This window comes from Hydra vulgaris, chromosome 02, assembly GCF_038396675.1.
Source record: "Hydra vulgaris chromosome 02, alternate assembly HydraT2T_AEP".
Taxonomy (NCBI): Eukaryota; Metazoa; Cnidaria; class Hydrozoa; order Anthoathecata; family Hydridae; genus Hydra; species Hydra vulgaris.
Window position 1 is genome coordinate 43599400 of NC_088921.1, and position 27083 is coordinate 43626482.

General features: G+C 26.1%; 1 protein-coding gene and 1 long non-coding RNA gene across 2 annotated transcripts; one reads left to right on the plus strand and one right to left on the minus strand.

Annotated features, from left to right (window-relative positions):
* The first annotated feature begins 1081 nt into the window (after positions 1-1081).
* LOC101241279 (mitochondrial thiamine pyrophosphate carrier) lies at positions 1082-23707 on the plus strand. Its single transcript, XM_065791009.1, has 9 exons — positions 1082-1313; positions 2590-2666; positions 2774-2825; positions 4544-4607; positions 5440-5546; positions 15861-15930; positions 23042-23139; positions 23253-23474; positions 23552-23707. The coding sequence occupies exons 1-9, from the start codon at positions 1176-1178 to the stop codon at positions 23624-23626; spliced, it is 903 nt and encodes a 300-aa protein (XP_065647081.1). The 5' UTR covers positions 1082-1175; the 3' UTR covers positions 23627-23707.
* Positions 19454-20033, minus strand: LOC136076960 (uncharacterized). The gene is made up of 3 exons (XR_010636724.1): positions 19911-20033; positions 19661-19774; positions 19454-19575 (listed from the first exon to the last, which is right to left on the minus strand). It is a non-coding gene; the product is annotated as an uncharacterized LOC136076960 (long non-coding RNA).
* Positions 23708-27083: the final 3376 nt, after the last annotated feature.

Sequence of the window (27083 nt, forward strand, 5' to 3'; positions counted from 1 at the left end):
TTTTCTTTCCATATTGAAAAAATTTTAGTTCTTTTCTATTATTTTTCATTTTTGAAGACTTTTTTCTTTTAACTTTGTTTTTATTTGTTTTGGTTTTTTTTCTTGCTTTTTATTTTTATTTTTTTAAATCCTTTATTCTTGTTTATACACTTATTTTTTAAGCTTTTATTACCAAAATGTTTTTTGATTTGTTTTTTCTTCATTAAACTTTTTATTTTTTATTTTTCACCGTTAAACAAACACTTCCTCCATTTGCGATGTCATTGCAAAGATCAAAGATGGGTTAACCTAGCAATTGCTGAAACTTGACTTGAATAAATCAACAACTTTTTAATCAATTAATTTATTCAACTGTTTATTTTAATAAGCATTGTTATATTAAATAAATTAATTGATTAAAAAGTTTTACTGGATTGATGCCAAATGTTGACTTGGTACACTGAATGGTATTGTGAACATTTGTTTTAGGCAACTTTAAATGTGTAAATATCATTTGTTCAAACTTGCTGTCTTCCATTAGAAGTTGTACTTGTGCAGTTTTAACAATTTATGGTTTGGTCATGCTCTAAGATAATAATGATTGAATTACACTTTAATGTATATAAATAATTTTCCTATTGGTTGATAGCTACGCTATCAACCATGGAATGCATGCATGTGTAGTGTGTTGCCAGCATACATTTTTTGCATTTATAAGTAATTATCTATAATAATTATTAGTGGTCTGATCTTGACTAAAACTATATATATATATATATATATATATATATATATATATATATATATATATATATATATATATATATATATATATATATATACACACAAAAATACATACATATGTACAAGGCATAGAAAATCATTGATCAAACACCAACAAGAGACGTTTATTAGCGAGTATTTTTTTATCAGTCTTGTTAGGAAGAAGTGCAAAGTTTTTGAATAAATAATATATTTTTGTTTAATAAACGCATTAGTTTGACTTATAACTTTTCTTAAAATTACTGTGTATACTAATTGTTGTGAAAAAAAGTTTTTATTTTTTTCGCATTTTGCACTAAAAATCTTTTGTTAAGTAGTTGTTTTACTTTTTTAACATAGTTTTTCTGTTTAGGCTAAAATAATAATTAATGCAGATATTAAAGATTTTTTTATAGTTAATGTTAATATAGCAGATGGGAGAAAATTTGGATTTGAAGAAATTCAAACCAATTCACTACACTATAGCTGGTGCCACATCTGGTGCTTTAACCCGAATTATTAGCCAGCCTCTTGATGTTTTAAAAATACGCTTTCAAATAAAATCAGCTAAGGTAATCATTTATTTGTAAAATTGATAGAGTATTATTGAAAACATTAGTTTTAAGTTAATTTGCCTTATATTTGTTATAAAAATTTTTTTTCTCAGAGTATTAAACAATATGATTTTATTATTAGTAGTATTTAGTTATGTACAAAATAAAATTTAAAACTTGTGTTTATAGTTAATGGTTGAGGTAATCTTTAAATCTTGTATGTACTTAATTGTTGAGTTATTGTGATACAATGTATTTGGTAATTGTATGATCTTTTCATAATGTAAAATCAAATTCAAATATCAAAAATGTATCAATATTAAAATCAAATCAGTAATAAAAATGTAAAATATTTGTTAACAATTACACCTAGGGGATTTTATTGTACATCATATTAGTATTGCGATGTATGCAGCAATGTTCTAAGCATAGCTAAACCCACACTTTGTATTCTTTTTCATAATATTTAAAATTTTTTTTAAAAACTTTTTCTGTCGTTTCTTGGGACTCAGAGTAGCTGTAAAACTTTTTTTTTTTTTTATTTCATAATAATTTTTTCAAGTCTCAAATATTCCTATATACATGAATATACTTCTCCCAAGGTATTCTTGGAAATTATGTATCCAATAATAAGTTATAAGTAAAGTTTTCTACCAATGTTTTCCAATGATATTCTAAAATAATATCTCTCAATGATGCTCTACAAAAGTATCCTTCAATTATATTCTAAAACAATATCTTCCAATGATATTCTAAAGCAAAATATTTTAAGTAGTTTCTGACATTTCAGTTTCTTTCTTTGTCATTTTTGTTTTAGATTTGTGAATTGTTATTTTTCTTGTTTAAAGTAATTTCCATTTTCTCTAATCATTTCCCTAATAACTCCTAACTTAGTTAAGTGTTTTTTTCTGTGCATCAAAGTAATATGTATTTTGTTGCATTATATAAGTAGTCGAGTTTGCATTAACCCTTTCAGTCCTAGACAAAAAATAAATAAAATGATTGTAAGTAAAATGTCATCATCAATTTAAAAGCCACAAAATAAAAACAAATAGTCAGAATTTCATAAATTTGACTTTGTTTTGTTTATCAAAAAAACAACGACCAAACTACTTTTTTTAAAGTCTAATTTTTCTCAACCTCTGTCAGGTGATCAAGTGCTGTTTTTTGTGTGGTCACACTTACTAAAAAATGTCATTACTTGTCTAGCCGGTCAAAGGGCCTAAAAGGGTTAAATGTTTTTGTTACACTTGTGATATATTTGTTTTTATTTTTATTTTGGTTTTATTTTTAGATAGAAAATGTAAATAGTAACGGTTTAATTAGAACAGTAAAACTAATCTATCTAAATGAAGGTCTTTTTGCATTTTGGTAAGATTTTCATTTTAATAACAAACTTTTTACTTTTTGTAAATTTTAATTATTTAAGTGTGTGTGTGTGTGTGCAATAATACAAAATAATTTTTCTGTTTGTTAAGGAAAGGTCATGTTCCTGCTCAAGCACTTTCAATTACCTTTGGATCTTTCATGGTTAGTGCATTTTTAAAATATAAATATATATATAAATTCATGGCAGTGCTTACACCCTAACTCTATTAATGTATCTATATTACCATTGTGACATAAAAAATTGTTATTATTATAAGTAATTTTTTTTAAGTTTTAATTTTTATAGTAGAAATATTTATAAATATATATATTTTTAAATATTACATGTTTGATACTTACCTTTAATACTCTATTTATAACATACATCAACTGAGGGTTTTATGCATTCACTGAAGCCTCCAAAGATATAGTTTCATGCGCAATTAAATCTGCATAAATATTTGTGTTTCACAAACTCACAGGCTTGATTCATATGTACATTTGATTTTATAGTGTTGTTTTCATACTTTCAGGTTGATCAGATAACTTTTATGTCACCACTAAAAGCAAAGTTGTTGAACACATTTTTAAATAGAAAAAATAGTTAAAATTTAACATATTTTTTAGGCGATATAGTTTATAATAATTTTTCTTTATCATATGTTCTTTATCTCTATTTTTATTTTAAAAGGTCATCAGGTTTTTTACTTACTTGCAGGTAGAGCAATCTTTTAAAGACAAAAAAAGGTTTTTGTTATGAAATAGGTTTAAAAAAATTGGTTGATTTTTTATTTACATATCTAAAATTCATTTAGATGGCAAAAGATTTAGACTCATTTTAAATAGCTTTCTATAAATTGAGAACTTTAAGGTTTTCAGAGTGAAGTTAAGTGTTTGTGTTGGTAATCTTTTCTTTCTAACACGTTTTCAAAAAGTTTTCTCAAAATTATAAAAAAGTGTTTCAGAATTTGAGGAATAAAAATGTATTAAAAACAAAATAAATAAATTTACCATTAAAAATAATGTTTAAAATTTACAATTAAACATTTTAAATTTAGCAATAATTTCCCCTCGATCATCTTCATCCACTATTTCTGTTGTTTTAGTTTGGTGGGTGACATAAAGCTTTCTTTGTTTGTTTTCAGTTAGTTAGTTCTGCTTCTCATCTTTTTTTTATATCTATGCACAAACTGTTGTATCATTTTAACAGCTTGTTCAGATAATTCATTAAAGTTAGCTTGTTGGTAAACTTTTAAAGAATTTGAAATTAAAATTAAAACTTTTGAAGAAAAAAATTATTTTTTTCTTCAAAAGTGCGAAAGTTGTTAAAACTTTAAAGAAGTGGGTTGTTGTTACAACTCTCTGGACAGTTGAAAAATTATTGGAACTTTAAAGAAGTGTATTGTTGTTAACTTTGCGACTGTTTAGACTCTCTGAACAGTCAAAACTTTAAAGAAGTGTGTTGTTGTTACAACTCTCTCAACTCTAAAATACTTGAAAAATTGCAGCAAGAAAAACAAGTTGATATACAATTCATTAAGTTTATTTTAAACAATTCCTGTATAAAAATAATGCAAGCATTGTTTCTCAAAAGAGTTTTTTTAAGATTTTAAAGTTTATAACCTTTTTTATTATAAACATTGTATAAAAAATGGTTGCCTCAAAATGTTATAAAAAAATGATCGTATCATGTTTAGTTTTAAAATATTGTATTTTATGTATATAAATTAGAAAAAAATCTCAGTTAAATGTGGGATCCAGCGAGTAATCTAGGGTCGTTTGGGACTTTTTAGTTACTTCAGATCATTGCTCTTTCAAATATATAATATTATTTATTATAATATTTTACTGTCTATCAACTATTTTATTTTTATTTTTAGTTTACGTCATATGAAATTCTGCATTCGTCAAGGTTTTTATCTGAAATAACTGTATATCCTTCAGGTTTATGATCATTTGTATTTACCTATCTATTTTTTTTTATTGTTAAATATAGGGAGAATATAATGCATTGTTTAGTGTATGGAAAATATGAAAAATTGTTCAATGTTCAACATTTTTCAATGTGGGAAGATTATGGAACATTTTTTCAATTGAGGAGAATAAAGAAAATGAGTTAAAGTGCTAACATAAAAGCATTATTTTTAAAGTATTACATTAAGTACACAAAATTTAAACATAATTATAACATCATTGTTTTAACAGGTTGGAGTCTTTAGATATTGTTGTGTGTTCATTTGGTTTATTAACAAAATATTTTGTTGAAAATCCAAAAACTTTGTTATGACTGCGTCATTTTCACATAACTCTTGCTGAATATAAGTAATATCAAAACTAATTTGTTACGACTGCAAAGTTTTCTTAATACTCTTGCTTAATATAAGAAATACCAAAAATTTTGTTATGACTGCGAAGTTTTCATATAACTCTTGCTGAATATAAGAAATACCAAAACTAATTTGTTACGACTGCAAAGTTTTCATATAACTCATGCTGAATATAAAAAAATACCAAAACTAATTTTATTATCGTATATTTAACAATAAATATACGATAATAAATTTTTTTATCAGTATATATAAGATAATTTATCATACTGATTATTCTATGCCTACCGAAACATAAAAATTTATACAGTTGCATTTAATAGCTTTAACTCCGTCAATAAATGTGTTAGGTCTAAAATCAGGAATTCGAAAGCACAATCTAAGAATTGTAACTAGGATTGTTTTATTTTAAAGACAACATAAATTGTACATTGTTTTTATTAATTTAGCATTAGATTTTTTATGTGGAGGGCTTGCTGGTATGTTTGCATCAACAGCTTGTCAGCCATTTGATGTTATACGAACTAGAGTAGTTGCTCAGGATAAAGCATTTAAGGTAACTAATTTTATCTCTTGCTTAATGAAAAAGAAAAAAAAATGTTATGATTACTGTTAAGATTTGAATTATATTTCATAGATATGTCTGTGGTGAGATTTCTTATTTAAACATACTTAATATTATTTAAACATAATATTTAATATTATGTTTAAATAAGATAATGAGATTCTGCAAACCCACCCAAACACTGGTGTAGTTTGGGTGGGTTCGCAAATCTCATTTTTCTTATTTAAACATAACATTAAAAAATTATACAAGAACCTTCCATTCAAAAGTAAAGAAAAAATATCTCAAAGTTAAGTTATGATGGGGTTGAAAAATGATGCACAATTCTTTTAGATAAATTTTTTTAAGCTCAATTGTATTTTTTTAAGTAGAGACCATTCAAAAGTGAAGAAGTAAATCCAGATCCGATCCTCTTTTTTAGGATTTATTAAAGAAGAACTTTACACTGTATGGATGGAGCCAGGCAATAGGTTTTTATTTTACCTCAAAAATCAACTCAAGAAGAAAAGCATGCCATATTAGTTGCCAATCATTTAGTTAAATAGATGTTTTAATATGGTATTTATAAAGCGATACAAGTATTGGGCAGTGGTTTAACAAATGTTAATTACTAGATGGGAAGGAAATGTCATACCATTGTTCTCCAAATTGTTCGCCATGTGTGAACTCTCCCCATTCCTTAATTTCTTTTAAATTTAATCAATCATATAACTTAGTAAATGCAGTTTATGTTATTTAAAAAAACCAAGTGCTAAATATGCATATTTCATAATTAAAATGTATAATTTTTGCTTTTTATATTTTTAATATAATTTCATAATTAAAATAATAATAGTACTAATATATTTTCATATTTTTTTGCATTTTTTCTTCCAAAGTTTTAATAAGATCAGTCATTATGATAATCAAACTATTTAGAGCTTCAGATGTTGTTATTATATTCCAACACGCAAGCAGAATTCGTTATGTACTTGCACATTTTTTTTAAGAAATAAAGGTATCGGTTAAAACCTTAAACACATATAATCAAGAATACATCTTGCCAAACTTTTATCTATCTATATATATATATATATATATATATATATATATATATATATATATATATATATATATATATATATATATATATATATCTATATATATATATATATAGATACAGACACACACACACATACACACATATATATATCTATATATATATATATATCTATATATATATATATATATATCTATATATATATATATATATATCTATATATATATATATATATATATATATATATATATATATATATATATATATATATATATATATATATATATATATATATATATATATATATATATATATATATATATATATATATATATATATATATATATATATATATATATATATATATATATATATATATATATATATATATATATATATATAGATTAAAGTTTGGCCAGATGTATGCTTTTTGAAAATAAAATAGATATTTGTGTTACAAATTTATATATATTAAATGTGCTTTTTGAAAATAAAATAAATATTATTAGTTTATTTAGTCATAATGTCTGACTTTAATAAAACTTTAGATAAAAATAAAGCAAAAAATTATACAATTATTTTAGAAAACATACATTTAGCACTTAATTACGATATTTTTGACAACATCAAATGCATTTACTGATGCATATGATAGGTTAAATACAAAAAAGTAGGGAGTAGAAAAAGTTTGAACCTGGCAGCCAATTTGGAGAACAGTAATTTGTTGGATTAAAACTTAAACAGGCTTTTATGCACACTTTATACTTTTAGACATTTCAGTTAAGTTAGATAAAAAAAAACACTTTAATAATAAATATTGCAGTGAATAAGGATTTTTTGTTGGATACCATTACAGAGCTGATCATTAACAAAAACTTTGAAAAAGTGTCTGCAAGATAACTACTTGACTTGTTATACTGCATACTTAAGTATCATTCTACTGATCAAGCTTACAGTTACACAATTGTTACCTTGAAATAGGTCATGTTCTAAATGACAAGCATTTTTGATGGTTTTCTTTGGGTTCTGTAGGGTTTTTTCATTTTCTAATAGGAAAAAACCTTGAAAATCTATACTTGTTTATTAAATTATAATTAATATGCATTATACTTGCTGGTTTCAAATAAAGAAAAAAAAAATCCTGGTTGGATGGCCAAAGTCCATCTAAAAAGTTTTATTATTGGATGATTTTATTTTATTTATTTTATTTGTTTTATTTTATTATGTTTTATTTTAATTAAAACAACTTAGATCATAATTGTTGTTTTAATTTTTGATACGTTAAATTATGTTTATAACATAATTTAACATATTTTTTCAAAATGATTCAGTCAAGTATTGCAAAATTAAAGTATGCTAATAAATTGATTAATTTATTAATTGAGTCAATAGATTTGATTTATGAACCCTTTCTTAAAACAAATTGAACAACTCATATGGTCAGAGAATTCTGCACATACTTGTGGTTGCTCCAGATTGGCCATGCCGTTTCGAATCCATTGAGCGTTGTGTTATGCAATTTTCTTTTTTATCCAATTAATAGAATATAATTGAACTAAGTTTATAAAGAATTTTCTTCATTGTTGTTGGTTACAGTAGCTTGTTTGAAAAAATATCTTAATTAACGGAGAAGACATTAGTAAAAATAAGAAATCAGTATAGGTTTTATGAGCAAAAACATTGTAAAGTATAACCTAGTTCAAATTATTAAATAATTAAATAACAAGTTTTAGATAACACTTTAAATAACAGCTATTTGTTAATTATAAATTGTTTTTAATAAATATTGAGCTTATCAAAAATTTTACAAAATAAAATATTTTTAATCTTATTTTCCTCTTTAATCTGTCATATTTTGATTAGTGATTTACATTTTAATTTGTCACTTTTTATACTTTATTTATTTTCGAATTTAAAACACAGCAGGGCCTTTCACTTTTTTTTGAAAAAATTTATTTTTTGGGATTTAGAAGCCTCATAAAATATTTTACATAATTACACCGCACAACACATTTTTTGCTTCTTGAACGGTGTTTCTTAAAGGTTTTTGAGTGCTGATCACAAATATCACATCAAAATTTTTCAAAATCTTCAATTTTATCTAAGTTTTTGCTTAGGTTTATATCCAAACATCTCACTCCAGTTAAATTTACTTACTGTTATATCAATATAACAGTAAGTAAATTTAATGCTATAGCCATTTTGCGATATGTCTCGTCTATGTTGTAACAGCCGCGATACATTCTGCTATATCTCTGGCAAATATACACTCGCGTCTCAGAGACAATCTATAACTGCTCTTGTGAAGAAAGCTTATCATCTGTATTTTGGCTGCAAAATTGGTGACCAAGACAAGGAATGGGCGCCTCACATTTGCTGCACAACATGCGGTGTCAATCTAAGAGCCTGGCTCAGAGGCACTCGTAAGAGTATACCGTTTTCTGTTCCGATGATCTGGTGAGAACAAAAAAACCATGTGACGGACTGTTATTTTTGTTTGACTAATATATCTGGTTTCTCTTCCAAAAACAAGAAGTCAATTGAATATCCTAATTTGCCTTCAGCAATGAGACCTGTGCCACATGGCGACAGTCTCCCAATTCCGAAACCACCACAGGGTTGGACCTTAGATGAACCAGATGAAGAAACTCCAGTGCAGGTTACTGACAGTGACATTGACCCAGATTTTGAACCTTGCTCATCAGGTGATTCACATCTAATAACACAGTCAGAATTGAACAATTTGGTTAGAGATTTGGGTCTGTCAAAAGCAAAAGCCGAGTTGCTCGGTTCCAGGCTGCAGGGATGGTGTCTGCTGTCACCAGGTACGAAAATTTCTATGTTCAGAAGCCGGCACCATGATATCACCAAATTTTTTGCTTAAGTCGACAGTCTCTGTTTCTGTTGTAACATTGAAGGATTGTTCTCGGCCTTGGGTGGTGATCACAATCCATAAGAGTGGCATCTCTTCATTGATTCATCAATGCTAAGCCTGAAAGCTGTTCTGCTACACTATGTTAACGTTTATCCATCAGTACCTGTTGGCTACGCGGTACACATGAAAGAAACATATGAGAATATGGAACTGTTGCTCTAGCACATCAAGTATAGTAGTTACAACTGGAATATCTGTGGAGATCTGAAAGTCGTTGCTCTGTTACTGGGACTGCAGCTTGGCTATACCAAGTATTGTTGTTTCATCTGTGAATGGGATAACCGTGCCAAAGAGTCACATTATTGTCGACAGAGCTGGCCACTCCGCAAAAAGTTAGTTTCAGAACAGAAAAATGTTGCACACAAATCATTTGTCGAGCCAGCAAAGATATTTTTGCCTCCTCTACACATAAAACTTGGACTCATGAAGAATTTTATGAAAGCACTGAACAAGGGAGGTGAAGGTTTTCGCTATTTAAGACAGATGTTTCCAAGAATAAGTGATGTGAAGATCAAAGAAGGCATTTTTGTTGGTCCCCAGATCAGACATGTTATGAGTGACAAGCGGTTTGAAGAGCTGTTAGTTGGCCAGGAAAAAAATGCCTGGAAAGCCTTTAAAGACGTTGTTAACAATTTCCTGGGCAATTACAGAGTGCCAAACTACGTTGAAGTTGTAGACAAACTTATCCGCACATACCAGAAAATAAAGTGCAACATGTCACTCAAGGTTCATTTCCTTCACCCGCACTTGGAATTCTTCCCCGTGAATCTTGGTGCTGTCGATGACGAACATGGTGAGCGGTTTCACTAGGACATTGCTACAATGGAGAAATGATACCAGGGCAGCTGGAATCCGTCAATGCTTGCTGACTACTGTTGAACACTGCAACGTGATGCACCAGAAGTTGAATACAAAAGAAAATCAGGAGCAAAACATTTTTAATTCTGTTGAACTAATGGCTCATGCGGAACATAAACGTGATTAAATAGGTAAACATATAAATGTCTATTTCCTAGAGTTCCTACGTGATGCAGTAAAACAAAAACTATATTTGTGCATACCCTATAGGTACCTGTCACAATCACCTAAAACTTTTCAGGAAGCAAGATTTTTTTCAAAAATTTGTTGTGCAGTGTTACCTTTCTTTAGTTTTTAAAATTTTTTTGTAAAAAACAAAAATTTTCACATTTATTTTAATTAAGGGTTATTTATATTGCATTTATTTTTAATTGTAAATATTGTAAAAATTGAAAGAATTAAAAGATTTAAAATCTTATTTGCCATATGTGTGTGTTCATACCTTCAAAAAAATTTCATGGAAATTGCTGTAAAGGTAAACTTGATTTTTACGGCCCATTTAAGGAATTTTATTACAACAACAAATCATAATTCTATTGATTTTAGTAAATAAAAATAGTTGATAAATATAAAAATATATATATATAAAAAAATAATAATAACATAAAATAATATAATGAGTAAATTAATTATAAGTATTTAATAATAATAAATAAATGATTGATAAGGGTGGTGTCACTCTAACAGAATTCTGATCAAAGGAGTGACACCAGTTTTTAAATATAATATGATTATTAATAAGCATACACACATAGAACATAAACTAAGTAAACATACATAAACTAAGTAAATCATACTTTGATGATAATAATAAAAAATAAGCAAACAAGAAGTTAATGAAAATAGTTGTAGCAACCATAATTAAAAAAATAAGACTTTATTTTAAATATTAAGTGAAAATCATGTCAATAAGTTTGAACAAAATTGGTTTCAGATTTTTTTTAAATTGAATTTGTTTAAGATTAAGAAAAGACAATAAAGGTGTTTGAAGTTTTAGTTTTTTGAACTCATTCACTATGCATACAAGACTCTTGTTCCATTCACAAATGCACTGATCAACAACAGAATGTTTACCATACTTCTGAGTTTTAAAAGATGGTACATTATATATGTTTCTAGAAGAGTTCCATTCCATTATATATGTTTCTAGAAGAGCATGTACGTATTATTCTACTTTCTGTAAAATAGTCTGTTACAGAGGAGAATTTTTATTAAGAGAGTCAAAAACAAAAAGAAGATTAGCAACTTTTACAAGCACTGGAAAGGTTGGAATTTTTAGTTTTTTGAAAGATTCTGATGTTTCTGATTTGAAATATTGGAAGTTTATGATTCTTATGGGTTGATGTTGAGAGGACATTAATGTTTTGATGTGATAGTTTCCATTTTGACCCCAAATTTGACAACAGTAACTAAGATGTGATAAAAATAATGCACAGTAAAAATTCTTTAGTGTGAATTTATCAACATAATGACAAATTATTGAAAATTCGCCGTTAGCTCGAGTTAATTTCTTGCATAGCTCATCAATATGAAAATTCCACGAAAGATTGCAGTCAATTGAAACACCTAGATTTTTGATAACTTTTGTAGGATATAACCATTTATTATTAATTTTGATTTGAATTTTAGAATTGTTGCTTAGATTGTAATTTTTTTGAGAAGATGAAAAAAATATTAGTTCAGTTTTTTTGGTGTTAAGACATATTAGGTTAGCATTTAACCAGTGAACAATACCTTTTAGATTCAAATTTATGTTTTTACATAGAGAATTATATGATTTGTCGATATGCAATAGGTTTGTGACATCAGCAAATAGATGAATTGATGAGAAGCGAATAGAGTTGCCTATGTCATTAACATAAATTAAGAACAAAAGAGGACCAAGAAAACAACGCCTTGAGGAACACCGCGCACAACAGATTTATTAGTAGAATTGTAACCGTTAATACTTACAAATTGTTTCCGATCTGTAAGATAAGATCAAAAGCAGTCGCTTACAACATCCCGAATACCATAAAAATACCATAGTGAAAATACCACAAATACCATAGTGTTCTAATTTAGAAATCAAAATGTTATGATCAACCGTATCAAAAGCTATTTGTAAATCTATAAAAATACCACAAACAAAATGACCAGTGTCAAGAGCTTTTCTGATTATTTCAGTTATACTTATCAATGCATGGTAGAATGTTTTGAACGAAAACAAAATTGAAATTCATTTAAACAGTCAAAAGAGTTAAGAAAAGAGTACACTCTAGAATGCATTAATTTTTCAAGAAGCTTACTAATGTTAGATATAAGAGAAATAGGTCTGCAAGTTAGTGCATAAAAGTTTAGAGCAGTTTTTAAATATTGGAATAATACAAGATAATTATAAATTCGGAAAAGTTCAATTTATGAATGATATATTAAATAGTTTAGAAAGAATATTTGAAAATTCATAGTTAAAATCGATAAGAATGTTTGTGAGAATGCTATTTGGGCCTATTGACTTTCTTGGCTTCAAATTAGATATAAGAGATAGAACTTCAGGAATATTTGTTGGAGATAGAAGTAGACTGAAAATTTGGATATTTAAGATAATTTGTATAGTTTATGTAAGACAAATAAATATTGGATTTAAGTTTTTGTGCGGCGTTTGTAAAAAAAAGGGTTAAACTTTTTAGAGATTAGATTTGGTTCAGTTATATATGTTTCATTATCTTGTAAACAGTTGGAAGATGAGTGGTTAGAGTTTTAGACATTTATTAAATTATTTATTCCTTTCCAAATTTCGCAAAGATTTTTTACATTTTCTGTAAAAAACTTTTTAAAATTTTTTTACTAAGCTTAATTAAGGTAATTATCATGTATTTATATTGTTTGAAAGTAGTTTTAAATGTGTTTATGCTTCTAATATCTTTTGATCTTAGAATTTTTTTTTTAAAAGATTGTGTATTTGAATTGATTCTAAGATTCCCTTTATTAGAATTGCTTTTATGTAATTTACTCAACTATTTACATTCAACAGATTTTATTCAAAATATTAAACATTATATCTATTATTTTTGCTTTTTGCATTTAAATAAGTATTAAGTAAGATCTTATGTAAATAAGATCTTATGTAAGGATTTCATAGTCCCTCTCTAGCTGGGTATAATAGGAGTGAATAATAACTTTTATTAAAGTTTATAATTTTTTTTAAACTTTTACAATTTTTCATAGTTTAATTTTTTTAGAATAAAAGAAGAAAAGCAAAATTAAAATATTATTTTATCGTGAATTTTGAAGTTATAAGTGTAGTTATATATTGCTTTTCTGATTTATAACAGGTTTATTGTTGTCATGTTAAAAATGCATTTAAATATATTGAAAATAAAAGCAATTATCAAAATAATAGTACAAGTAATCAAAATAAATTTAAAAAATTTACGTACTTTGTTTTATGTTACTTTATTAAATATGTTTTTATTATATATGTTTTGTTATATTTTTACTTTGTTATTATTATTTTTATCTACTTTTAAGAGTTAATTATTTTACAAAACATTTTTTTGGAACTTATGATTAATTTTTTGGAACTTATGATGACTTTTTTAGAAAACTCTTATATCTTCTTGATATCTTTCAAGTAAACAATAAACTGAACTGTTGAAAAGATTTATTTTTTATTGCTTACATTATAATATTTTACGGCTTACATTATCTCTTGTAATCATGTAAAAATACATCTAGTTACATTGTAATAAATAGTTCATAGTTTTTAATATTTCATTGAAGTAAATAGTATATAAATAGTATAAAAGAAAATAAAAAAAATTAAACTGTTATAGAAAAAATATTGAATTTTTTAATTGATTCCTATGAAAATACTTGTAATATATTTTTATTTATATAATTTTTATACAAAACAAATAAGTTTTAAAACAAATAACCTACAAAACAAATAACCTACAAAACAAGTAACCTATAAAGCAAATAACCTACAAAATAAATAACCTACAAAACAAGTAACCTATAAAGCAAATAACCTACAAAACAAATAACCTACAAAACAAGTAACCTATAAAAAAAATAACCTGCAAAATAAATAACCTTCAAAGCAAATAACTTACAAAATAAATAACCTACAAAACAAATAACCTAAAAACAAATAACCTACAAAACTAATATTCTACAAAAAAAATAATCTACAAAACATATTGGGCTATTGCTCTTAACATATCAAAGGCTTTCGACAAAGTTTGGCATGCTGGTCTTCTCCATAAGCTTGTTTCATATAGTGTATCTTGGAGAGTTTTTGCGATTATCAAATTTTTTCTTTTTAACTGCTTTATTAAAATCATCCTCGAAGGCCAACACTCCTTCATTTCCAGTAACTTCTGGGATACCTCAAGGTTCTATTCTTGATCCTGTTTTGTTTATTATCTACATTAATGATCCTCCCAACAACCTTACACCTAAAGTAGCTCTTTTTGCTGTTGACTCAGCTTTATACTCCTGTCTTGACCAAAAATCTTCTTATTTTGATCGCTTAGAACAGGCAGCCAATCTTGAATCCGGTATCACTTCTGTAACAGATTAGGGCTCACAGTGGCTTGTAAAATTTAATTCTTTATGTCTTCTTGGAATAACGTTTACTACTGACCTATCATGGAAACCATTTATACAATCGATTGCTAAATTAGAATCTGCTAAGATTGCTTCTCTTTATCGTGCTTGCCACTTTTTCTCTCCTGATTTCATTTTCTACCTCTAAAAATCTCTTATTCTTCCCTGTATGGAATACTGTTGTCATATTTGGACTGGTTCTTCTAATGATACTCTGTCTTTTCTAGACAAGGTCCAAAAATGCATTATAAACATTGTTGGATCTGCTCTATCTGCTAAGCTTGAGCCTTTTTCCCATCGACCGTCGTTCAAGTTGCATCTTTTTCTCTTTACTACAAATACCATCATGGTTACTGCTCAAAGGAGCTATCATCTCTAGTTCCATCAACTAAAACTCATTCTTGCTTGACTCGTCATACAGCAAAGTCTTATTCTTTTACTGTATCTGTCCCTGCATGCTCTAAAAACTTTTATTTGTCTAGTTTTTTCCCTGCACTTCAACCCTTTGGAACTCTCTCCCATGTTTATGTTTTTCTGACTCATTCAACCTTAAACTTTTCAAGTCTTCTGTCAACCATTTGCTTGCTCTATAACTCTATTCTTTTTTTCTAGTAGCTTCCAACTTAGTAGTTTCTTGCAGCCTTGTTGGGAGTGAATCAGAATAATAATTAAAAAAAAACAAATAACCTACAAAACAAATAACATATAAAACAAATAACTTATAAAACAAACAACTTATAAAACAAATAACTTATAAAACAAATAACTTATAAAACAAATAACTTGCAAAACAAGTAACTTACAAAACAAATAACTTACAAAACTAAAACCTATAAAATATTTTAAATAAAAAAATCAGTTTTTTATTTTCATGATAAAGGTAAAACGAATTTTACTAAGTTCTTCTGCAACTCTTTATAAAGAAAATGGAACAAAAGGATTTTTTAGAGGTATAAAAAAACTTTTCTCTGTATCATATATGTTTGTATTAAAAAAAATTTTATCATTCATTTTGAAAAATCCTTTTTCAATAAAAATCATTTTGATTTTCATTATGTTTATTTTTAACAACTTTTTTTTATTGAGCTCCATTTTAAAAAATGGCTAAAGAGTGATTTTAAGATTCAAATTTTTTTTTTTTAACATAAATAATTTCTTCTTTCTACATTAAGTAATTATTAGCAAGTTTGCAGTGTATTAAATTTTTCAATTATAAATAACTTTGAAATTATTTATGGTCAATGATCTAAGTGATTAATGATGAGTGAGTGATAATCCTTGATGTGATTATCAGAGGTAAGATAAGGATACAGCATACAACAATAATTATAATTAGGGTATAATTAGTGTTTTCTGAAATTTTGGAGGTTTGATTGTATCTATATCAGTAAAGCATATAATTCATGTAATTTTTTTTTTTTTAAACAAAAAAATAAATTATATGAATTATATGCTTTTGCTTTAGAAGTCAAATTAGTAAAAGTGATTGTCTCTTCTCTTTATTACTATAATGTTTCATAAATCTTACAATAATAATTCATCCAATGCAGGTACCTATATGTATTACCATGCATACTTGCCCTAAGTTTCTTATCCACGTCCTGTTTTTACCTTAGTCACAAATCTTCCCGGAATTTTTACTATAAAAAAGATTTTCTATAAAAATATGTTGATATTTTTTAATATTATTTCAAACAAAATTTAAAAAATAAATGATGGCGTTGTGATTTTTTTCTTTGATTGGCAGAGCTCATTTCAGTTATGCACATAAAAATTTTATATTTTCATTTAAATCATTAATTAGATTCTTTAATTAAAATCCTTAATTGATTTTCCTTCACATTATACATTGCCAACTATTAATATATTTTCCTTCACATTATACATTGCCAACTATTAATATATTTTCCTTCACATTATACATCGCCAACTAATAATATATTTTAAATGTTAGCAAATATAGTAATTTGATTTGATAACCTCTTTATAATTGTAAAAAAAATATTGTTTGATGACCTAAAATTTTAGTTCTTCTGAATATAACTCAATAACAAAATGTTGTTTTTCTGAAAATAACTCAATAACAAAATGTTGTTTTTCTGAATATAACTCAATAACAAAATGATGTTAAAAAAACTTCTTGTACTCATTTTAGTTAAAGTTTAAATCACAAAGTTTAAATTATTCATTTATTTTAGATGTTAATAATCATGACAATTAAATTTGAGAATAAATTTTTAATCATATAAAATTTTTGATCGTCAATTTGACACTTGGTATCCTCAAGTCTTTGAATAAGTTAAACCAGTAGGCATGGAGTAAATAAGCTTTTTCAAGTATTCAAGAGTGAAAGATTAAATCCTTAACAGACTTAATTAGAGGCCAATCCGATTGGTTTTTTGTGTGCAGGCTATCAGTATTTTCAATGTTTTGATAAAAGTTTTGATAAACAAGATAATTGATAAATTTCAATGATTTTGATAAATGGACATATCCAAAAAGTCACGCATGGAAACTCGTAATTGTTTTGTCCATTTTTTTCATAAATATAAAACTAGCCATCTCCAATTTACTCCTATTTAATTCATATATATATATATAAATATTTTGTAAATAAAAATGGTATACATAAGTAATGCTATCAAAGTATAAATTTAGTTTGAAGTGGAATCAAACACAAAACAGAAAAGGGCCATTTTTAGTTACTAGATAAATAAACTTTAATTCCTCGGAAAGTATTAGTTTTAGCAGTATACTTTTTTTTTTTAATAATTTTTTTAGATATTAGTAAAGATTTTAGTAAAGATTTTTAGAAAGTTTTGGGATTGCACTATGTATCTTGGAGTTACAACAATTTTTTAAATGCAGTTCAAGAATGACCACATGGAAGTTGTGAATTTATCAACTTCATGCATTTATTTTTATGAAAAAATTGCTTGTGAGTATTTCAAGTAAAATTTTATTTTTACAACTCGTATTTTTGATGAGAAATAGCAGACATCAAAAAAATTTTTATGAACAACAAAACAAATAATCAGAAAAAACAGCTGTCGTACCATATGTCTAATGTTTTCATAAAAACAGCTGTCGTACCATATGTCCAATGTTTTCATAAAAACAGCTGTCGTACCATATGTCCAATGTTTTCATAAAAACAGCTGTCGTACCATATGTACAATGTTTTCATAAAAACACCTGTCGCACCATATGTCCAATGTTTTCATAAAAACACCTGTCGTACCATATGTCCAATGTTTTCATAAAAACACCTGTCATACCATATGTCCAATGTTTTCATAAAAACAGCTGTCGTACCATATGTCCAATGTTTTCATAAAAACAGCTGTCGTACCATATGTCCAATGTTTTCATAAAAACTAATAAAAGGAGTGTAACAACCAAATTTTTTTAATTCCATCACCCAATACAATAACTTAATTCATATATTAGTTTTACAACATAAAGACAACACTCACATATTGGTATCATCTTCTAATCAAGAATGAGATCTTGGTATTTAGTAATTACAAGTTATAATAGTCATTCATAGTATACTAAAGCACAATTGTCAGCACAATCAAAACAGGCAGCAGCCAAAGCCAGTGCATCACTAGCATTGCTCAAAAGGAAGTTTAAGTACTGGAATGCATAAATACTCAAAACACTCTATAGCATATCACGGCTGTTTCAAACTGAGCTTAACGGCTTCTTGTTATTTTTTGAAAATATTGGCTTAAGGGGTGTTACTAAAACTTCTATAACTATATAAAAATATTAAAGATAATTTTGTTTTGTAAAAAGAATAAAAACACCAATAAAATGTTTCATCTTACAACATTTAATGCATTAGTAAAAAACCTTCTTTAAGTTTAAAAAAAACGCGACAAATGATGAAGTTGGCTGAATTCAATTAATTTGATGTTACTTTTTATCAAAAAAAAATCAGAAAAATTTATTTCTGATAGTTATTCTCAAATATACCCATTGTTTGACCATTATAAAAACAAAAAAACCTTATTTAATTGTTTAAGGATAGCTAAAACAGACTTTATTGAGGTCTGAAAGCAAACTGCACTATTCGCAAAGTTATGAAAAATGTAGTTAAAAGGGGGATTAGCTGTTAAAAGAGTATATTTTTAAACCTAGGAGTTCTTGTTTTAGAAACTTATTTTCCTAAGCCAATAAATTCATTGCATTGTAAAATAAAGCCAGATTTCGATTTTGGAATATTTAGTCAAAACATTTAAAGCTTGAGCATTTATTTTTTTCTGTGCATACAGTTCTAATAATATGGTGTTAAGTTGTTAATAAATAAACACTCACCAAGTCTAATAAAATAATTCATGACCAAATTTGAGTTTAAGTTTTTGAATTAACCTCGCTTTTGGTAGTAGAATTGTTTTATAGCACTTGAATCTATAGTCTCTTCTCTCAGTAAATAAAGTGTTTGAATATACAAATAGCTAATTGAAATCTTTTGAAAATTTGTTTTTATTCCCATTAAAAACTGTTTTATAATCAGTTGGTTTACTGATAGGTTCTTTAAGTAGTAAACTATCTTTGTACATCCAATTGATATCAGATTCATACTCATGCTAAACCAGAAAAACAATTGCTCCACTCAAAATTTTGATAACGTTTACAAATTCTTAATTTGTTGAACTAAATTTTTACACCAACTTGATATGAGATTTATATTCCATTCTTTAACCAGCGAGGAGGTATGTAGAGCAGAGGTACTGCAAAGGTAGAACTAACTTCTGGTGATAAACATCGAATGGATATGTAATATATCTATAAAAAAATGTTGCATATAATGAAGGACAATACATTTTTTAAATTAAATACACAAACATACAAGATCATACCCAACCAACATACCAGTTGCTCTGATTACAAGTTAATATATAAAAGCTAGATTTTTACATACATTTGATGCAAGACTAGTATTCCATTCTTTAACCTGAGCGAAGGTATTGCATACGTATAAATAACTTCTGAAGATAGGAACAGAATGGGCACCTACCTAATATATAAAATCAATATATTAAAAAATAATATTTTAAACTAACATTACACAAATATTAGAACAGAATAAAATTATCTTATATATAAATTAAAGATCTCATACAATTTATCTTACTTGTAAATAGTTTTTTTTTTGTTGTTGTTGTTTTTAATTTTTTAAATATTTTAACTAAATTTGATGACCACAAACAAGACAAAGACCTTGTCTATAAAATGAATTTTCGCCACGCTCAGAACACACAACACACTTTTTCACCTTAGAGGCTTAAAGCTTCCTATCAGCTTTGCTGTGCAATTCAAAGTGTTTTAAAACAAGATGCAGCTTCTGCTCCTGATTTCTTACTGAATGCAACTGTTTAATTCCTTATTTACGCTATTATGCAAACACTCTCCCTCCTCTTCACTTAGCAACCCAATAGTTTTATGGAATTTTACAAATAGTGGCACATTAAAAATAAGTTCATGCATTTTTCGTGTGATACTTTCATTTGGAAAGCAAGCATGAAACTCAATAGCAAATAAATTTATATATTGATGAAGCTCAGTAATTAGCCTAATACTCATAGTCTCTAATTGAGAACTTAATGAGTTACAATGTGTGTTGAGAGCCCTATTTTTAGAATTTAAATCTGTAATTTCAGCTTCCAACTTAAATACTTGCATTTAAAATTTTTCTATTTGCTCCATATTTGTTTTATTTTCAGAAGTTAATTGATCAATTTGATTCAGTAGCTCCTGACTGTTATTTAAAGTGAAAAAGTCATCTGCATCTGCTAATTTTTTTTTTTTGGGTGGAGCTTGCGACAGTTGCATTTTAAAAAGTTCTTCGTTTTTTATAGCTTTAAAATTTTTTTTATATTTTTTTTGGCGTGTTAACTTTAGGCACATTTTATCAAACTCGTCATTACTAGGCATATCAAAATCAATTGGCAAAAAAAAACTCATAAACTAAATAAATCACCTCTTATTTTAAAGACTGTCATTAAAATGGAAATGACATTGTTACTAATCTTATCTGTCCTAATTAATCGCTTAACAAAAGGAAAGTTACATCTATCTTCCCAACCATTTTTCCATCCAATATGTTGTTTTAGAATTTCCCTCTCAGTTGAATACATTGTTATCAAAATAATATTGACTTATTAATAAATATAATAAAAACAAATAAAATAATATTAATTAACAAATATATGCACTAGATAAAAGTGGATTTAACAACTTATCTGATATTAGTTTGATAATCCAAAGAGAAAAATTCCGCGTAACTTTGTTTACTTTTATACTTCAAAAGTTGACTCGCCGAAACAGTTGTTTAGAGAATATTCGTTAATAAATAGTTTGGGACGTAACGCATAAAGGTTACGTCATCGCAAAAAAACGTCAACACAAATGTACACCTAAAACTAACAAGATTAGTTGTAAAACATGACATTTTTGAAAACATATTTCATAACATAGCTGAAGGCACGTAAAATGATTTTTTTATTTTTATTTGCCTAAAAAGTTGAAATTTCATTAACTTACGTCTTCCATCAAAAAATTAGAAAAGTAGTTCTAAATTATTAAAAATATTTTGGCAGTATTTATTTTTATACCAATTAATGTAAATATTTATTTAACAAGGAAAGATAGATCTTTTATATTTTTTTAATTGCAAGATGAAAGCATTTATATAAAAAAGTTACTATTAATTTAAAGTTTGTGAATTTTTATACTTTTTATGCGGAAATACTTTTTTTTTTGATAAACTCATGACGTCACGCTCGTTTTTATACTGAGTGAAACAGCCGTGATATATGTGAAGCCACACCTAAAATATGGCAAGCCAATATGGGCTCCAATAAACAAAGCTGATGATTCAAAGAAGAGCCACCAAATTAGGTAATTGGTTAAGGAGCCTTAAATATGAAGAATGATTATTTTATCTCAACATCCAATCAGTTAAAGTCTGAAGTACAAGGGCTAATTCAATTCAATATTTTAAGGTAAACACAGGTCTTAACAGTTCATCCTGGTTCCACCCACCATGCAGGTGCAACCAGGATGAATTGTTCTAGCTCTGTATACTGTCCCAAGCCCCTTGTGCAGTTAGAGGTATAAAGAATGATCGAACAGTCAACACAAATTTCAAAATCACAACAGTTTTGTAATTGCAAGATAAATATAAATTACATTAACTTTTATACACATATTTTATAAAAATTTTTTTTTAATTTCTATAGTTTTTTTTGTTTTTTTATGTTTTTTTACATTTTATGTTTTTTTATGCTTTTTTATACTTGGGGTCAACCTTAAACAAGAAAATTGCAAAAAGAGTTGTGCAATACTGTCATTTAACATTTTTTCTCAAACTAAGTAGTTGACATTTGGAATAAACTTCCTCAGTAGGTTCATCAGGACCCCCTGATGAACCTACTGATGGAGAAACATGCTGATGAAAACAACTAAAAATTAAATAAGTGTTTTTACTAATTTATTACAGAGCTCTGTTCTTTAAGAACATTTAGCACTCTATTTGTAGAATACACTAACATAATTTTTATATATATATATATATATATATATATATATATATATATATATATATATATATATATATATATATATATATATATATATATATATATAGATATATATATATATAAATTACCTATATATATATATAAAAAACCTATATATATATATATATATATATATATAAATTACCTATATATATATATATAAAACCTATATATATATATATATATATATATATATATATATATATATATATATATATATATATATATATATATATATAGATATATATATATATATAAATTACCTATATATATATATAAAAAACCTATATATATATATATATATATATATATAAATTACCTATATATATATATATAAAACCTATATATATATATATATATATATATATATATATATATATATATATATATATATATATATATATATATATATATATATATATATATATATATATATATATATATATATATATATATATATATATATATATAGGTTTATTACCCACTTTACTTGCAATATTTCCTTACAATGGTATAAACTTTGCGTTATATGGATCGTTTAAAAGAGCTTGGCTTTTATTGTCGATCGAGGTGAGTTATTATATTCAATATTTTAGTAAAAAATAATTGAAAAAAAATATTTTAAATGTAATATTAATTGGTTTATTAATATTAATCAATATTAATTGGTTTTACCTTTAAAGAATAAAGAGACTAATGTTTCACGTCTTTGTTGTGGAGCACTTAGTGGTCTTGGAAGTAAACTAATCCTTCTACCATTTGATACAGTAAAAAAGCATTTGCAAGTTCAAGGTTTAAATGATTATACTAATGAGTACAAAGGAATGTTTCACTGTTTTAAATGTTTAGTGAAGAAGAAAGGATTTATGATACTGTATAGTGGAACATTTCCTGCAGTTTTAAAAGTATGATTTATATGTTTTTTTAATTTTAACTTATTTTTTTTGTTTTGAATAACTTTTCTTTTTTTGTTTGTTTATAGTCTGTGGTTGTTGTGGCAACAAGCTTTGGTTTCTATGAGCTTATTTGTGATATGCTTAATTATATTGACCCCTAATTAATACTTTTTAGATATTGTTTATATACAATTTCTAATGAAATAAATTATTGAATATTGAATTACATACATAACACATAAGTATTGTTTTTAATAAATGAATACATAATAACAAGTATTTTCTTTTTAGTAATAATTATTTTCTTCTAATAATCAAATATTAATACAAATATTACATTATAAAATATTATTAAAAATATTACATAAAATATATAAAGATAAAATACTATTTGCATAAGTTTTTTTTGCAAATCGGCACAGTTGCTTCAATTTTTGAAATAATATTGGTACAAATCAACAAATCAAAAAATAGAAATTTTGATTTGCTAATTATACACTTTACAAATCTGTTTATGTCACTTAAAGACTATTAAATTTATTGTGCATGTTTTAACTGTGTAACTATAGTTACATATACACAATTACATATAGACAGGTAAAGAATTTATTTTATATAATTTTTTAATTTTTGTTTTAGCTTATATATTATTTTACTTAATAACATGTATAGTATAATTGTGCATGTAACAGAAAGATGTGACATTAAGTAGATGCAAATTAACTGAAGTAGGTAAAGCAATATCAAGTGCACATTTCTCTACTAATTTAAAAAACTTTTTTTTTTTTATATAGAAGTATACAACAAACAACAAAAAGTTATTTTCCATTAATGATCATTTTATAATAGTAATAAAGAAGTAATAACAATAATAAAAACAATGATAATTATGAAAGTAATTAAATAAAAAATATAATAAGATAACAAATTTAATACAATTTGTTATAATAATAAGTTGCAATAATAAAAAATAGAAAATAAAAAATAATAGTAGTTATATGTATTATATTATTTATAATAATAAGTTGATGATTTATAAGGATGGTGTCAGAAGTCCATATGAGTGAGACCTTTTTTTTAATATGATATAACTAATAATAAACACATAACTAAAAAAAAGTTTGTAATGGAAGAGAGTTAGGTTCTTAACATAAATTAAAGACAACAGAGGACCAACAGCAGAACCTTGAGAATCATAACACATTACAGATTTATTTCTAGAATTGAAATCAATAATACTCACAAATTGTTTTCGATCAGAAAGAAATGATATAAACCATTTACAACAATGGGAGTTCCATAATGTTTTTAGTAATTTAAAAAATCAAGTATTGCAGTTGACTATATCAAAAGCTTTTTGTAAAACGAAAAAGACACCACAATCATTAAAGCTTTTCTGATTTTTTCAATTTTGTTCAAAACATGACAACTTCAATGTTTTAATTGAAAAGCTTCTTACATAACTTCGTGGATTCAGACTGGCACGGAATCTTTTGTTCCCTCACGACGATTCCAGGTCAAGCCTCGCTCTCCTCCATGGTTTTCCTCACACAGTGCTGCTGCGAATGCCAATCAAAACTGTTACTTCCATATCTATCAGCAAAACAATTCTCCAGAAAACAGACATCTGTTTATTACTGCTAGAAACCATTGTAAAAAGGTTTTGTCTAACGCCAAAGCCCGCTTTTCTTAGGTCATGAAATCTCATATCTCATCTCAAAAATTAGGCTCTCGTGACTTCTGGAAAATGTTTAATAGTATTATTAATAAGGGCAAATTTTTAATTCTACCTCTCTTATATGGTTCAGACTTTGTCACCTCACCTAAAGACAAAGCTGAATTGTTTGCTAAGAACTTTTCATCAATATCATCTCTTGATTCCACTAGTTGCGTTCTACCTGATTGCCAACAAACAGGTTGATCCATTGCTTGACTTTCGTATTACTCCAGCTTCTGTATCTAAAGTGCTTTCCTGCTTAGACTCTTCTGCAGTTTGTGGCCTGGACAACATACCTGTTATTGTCTTGCAGAAGTGTTTTCCAGAGCTGTCGTTTATACTCTCAAAACTATTCAACAAGTGCTTATCAGAGTCTTATTTTCTTTTAGAAAAGATAATTTCAATAAATGTGGATTCTAAACAATTCCAGAAAATGTGGATTCTAAACAATTAGATGTGAAAATCATTAAATCATTTCCTTGTTTGTATATTAGTTTTTTGATAAATATAAAATGTACTACCACAAGAAGATTTAGTTAATGTGTGTTAAATGTAATTATCAATGAGAATGGGATGAATTGAGGATGTTCCTCCTATTAATTTTTATTCAGTTACACCAATAATGGAAAAATCAAAGTTAAATAATGATTATGTTTAAAACCTAAAAGTGTTTTTGTAACAATGATATCTTTAGATGAAAAAAAGAGTATTTATTTTGTCAAAGTATAGTGAATTTGATTATGTCATACTTAAAAATATATATAATGATGGAAAAATTTCTCCGGAATTTAATACATGAGATGAAACATCATTAATTTAATTAAAAACTTTATTTAAATAAAAAGACAAGAAAAGGTTTGTAGACAAAGGTAATTCGTCGCTTATAAGAATTTTATCAAAATAATAATTGAAATCCGTTATCCGGTACATCTGTGAACAAAAAGACACTTTTAGCACAGCTTACACAATGCTGTAATGACCGACTTGATTGTTGTAAACTGTATTCAGTATCAAGCCTGTCATATTTTTTATGAATCTAAAACAAAAAAATATCAAACAAACATTTCATTTAGCAGCAATTGACTAATTTTTTTTACACGAATAAAAGTTTGCCATTGTAGAACTGCAATATTAGAGAGGATGTTAGAAATAATGATTAAAAAGTAAATGCCTATGTTAATAATTTTATCCTCTCTTCAAAATATTAAAGCTTAATAAACAACAAAGTATATTGATAAATATTTCATGGAAGAGATCAAAAATATCCTGTAAACCTGATGACAAAGTGGCTTATAAAACAATTGCCTCAAAATTTATCCATTTATCAATATTATCAAGAAGCTAAAGAAATAAAGGTGATAAATAAAAAAAGTCTGGGTAGTTTCTTTAATTTTGTAAATGGTAAACTTTAAATGAATAGTTTTATTATAAGGTTTTTCAATTTGATAATACTCTTTCTTAAAAAAAAAGAATTATTGTTTTGTGTTTTGAATGACTTTACTAGCATTTTTACAGTTGATAATGGTTATCACCTTTTATGGATTGTTTTGGTGTACATACAACTTGCTTGTTGTCATAAACTTCTTTCCTTCAACTTAAGAAAAAGCACTAAGATTATTTAAGCACTTACTTTAATGGTTTAGATGACATTCCAAATAATAAAATACTGTCAATAGTTTATCAGTGCCCTTTAGCCATTTTTTTAAAACCTCATTTAAAAATGGTCAAAAAATTAATGTCAAACTCGAAAGTAGGCATATGTTATTTCTATTTAAGAAAGCAACAGTTCATTATAGTTATTGTAGTAATTATATCTCCTTGACAACTACTTTTTGCCATGTAATGGAAAGAATCATTAATAATGAACTGAAAAATTCTACTCAATAAAACTGCAATTTATT

Excerpts from the sequence above, each read along its gene's own strand:
- LOC101241279 (XM_065791009.1), top strand. The coding sequence starts at position 1,176 with ATGGGAGAAAATTTGGATTTGAAGAAATTCAAACCAATTCACTACACT. Across the intron at positions 2,826-4,543 it reads TTACCTTTGGATCTTTCATG|TTTACGTCATATGAAATTCT; the intron begins GTTAGTGCATTT and ends TTTTATTTTTAG. Across the intron at positions 23,140-23,252 it reads GGCTTTTATTGTCGATCGAG|AATAAAGAGACTAATGTTTC; the intron begins GTGAGTTATTAT and ends TTACCTTTAAAG.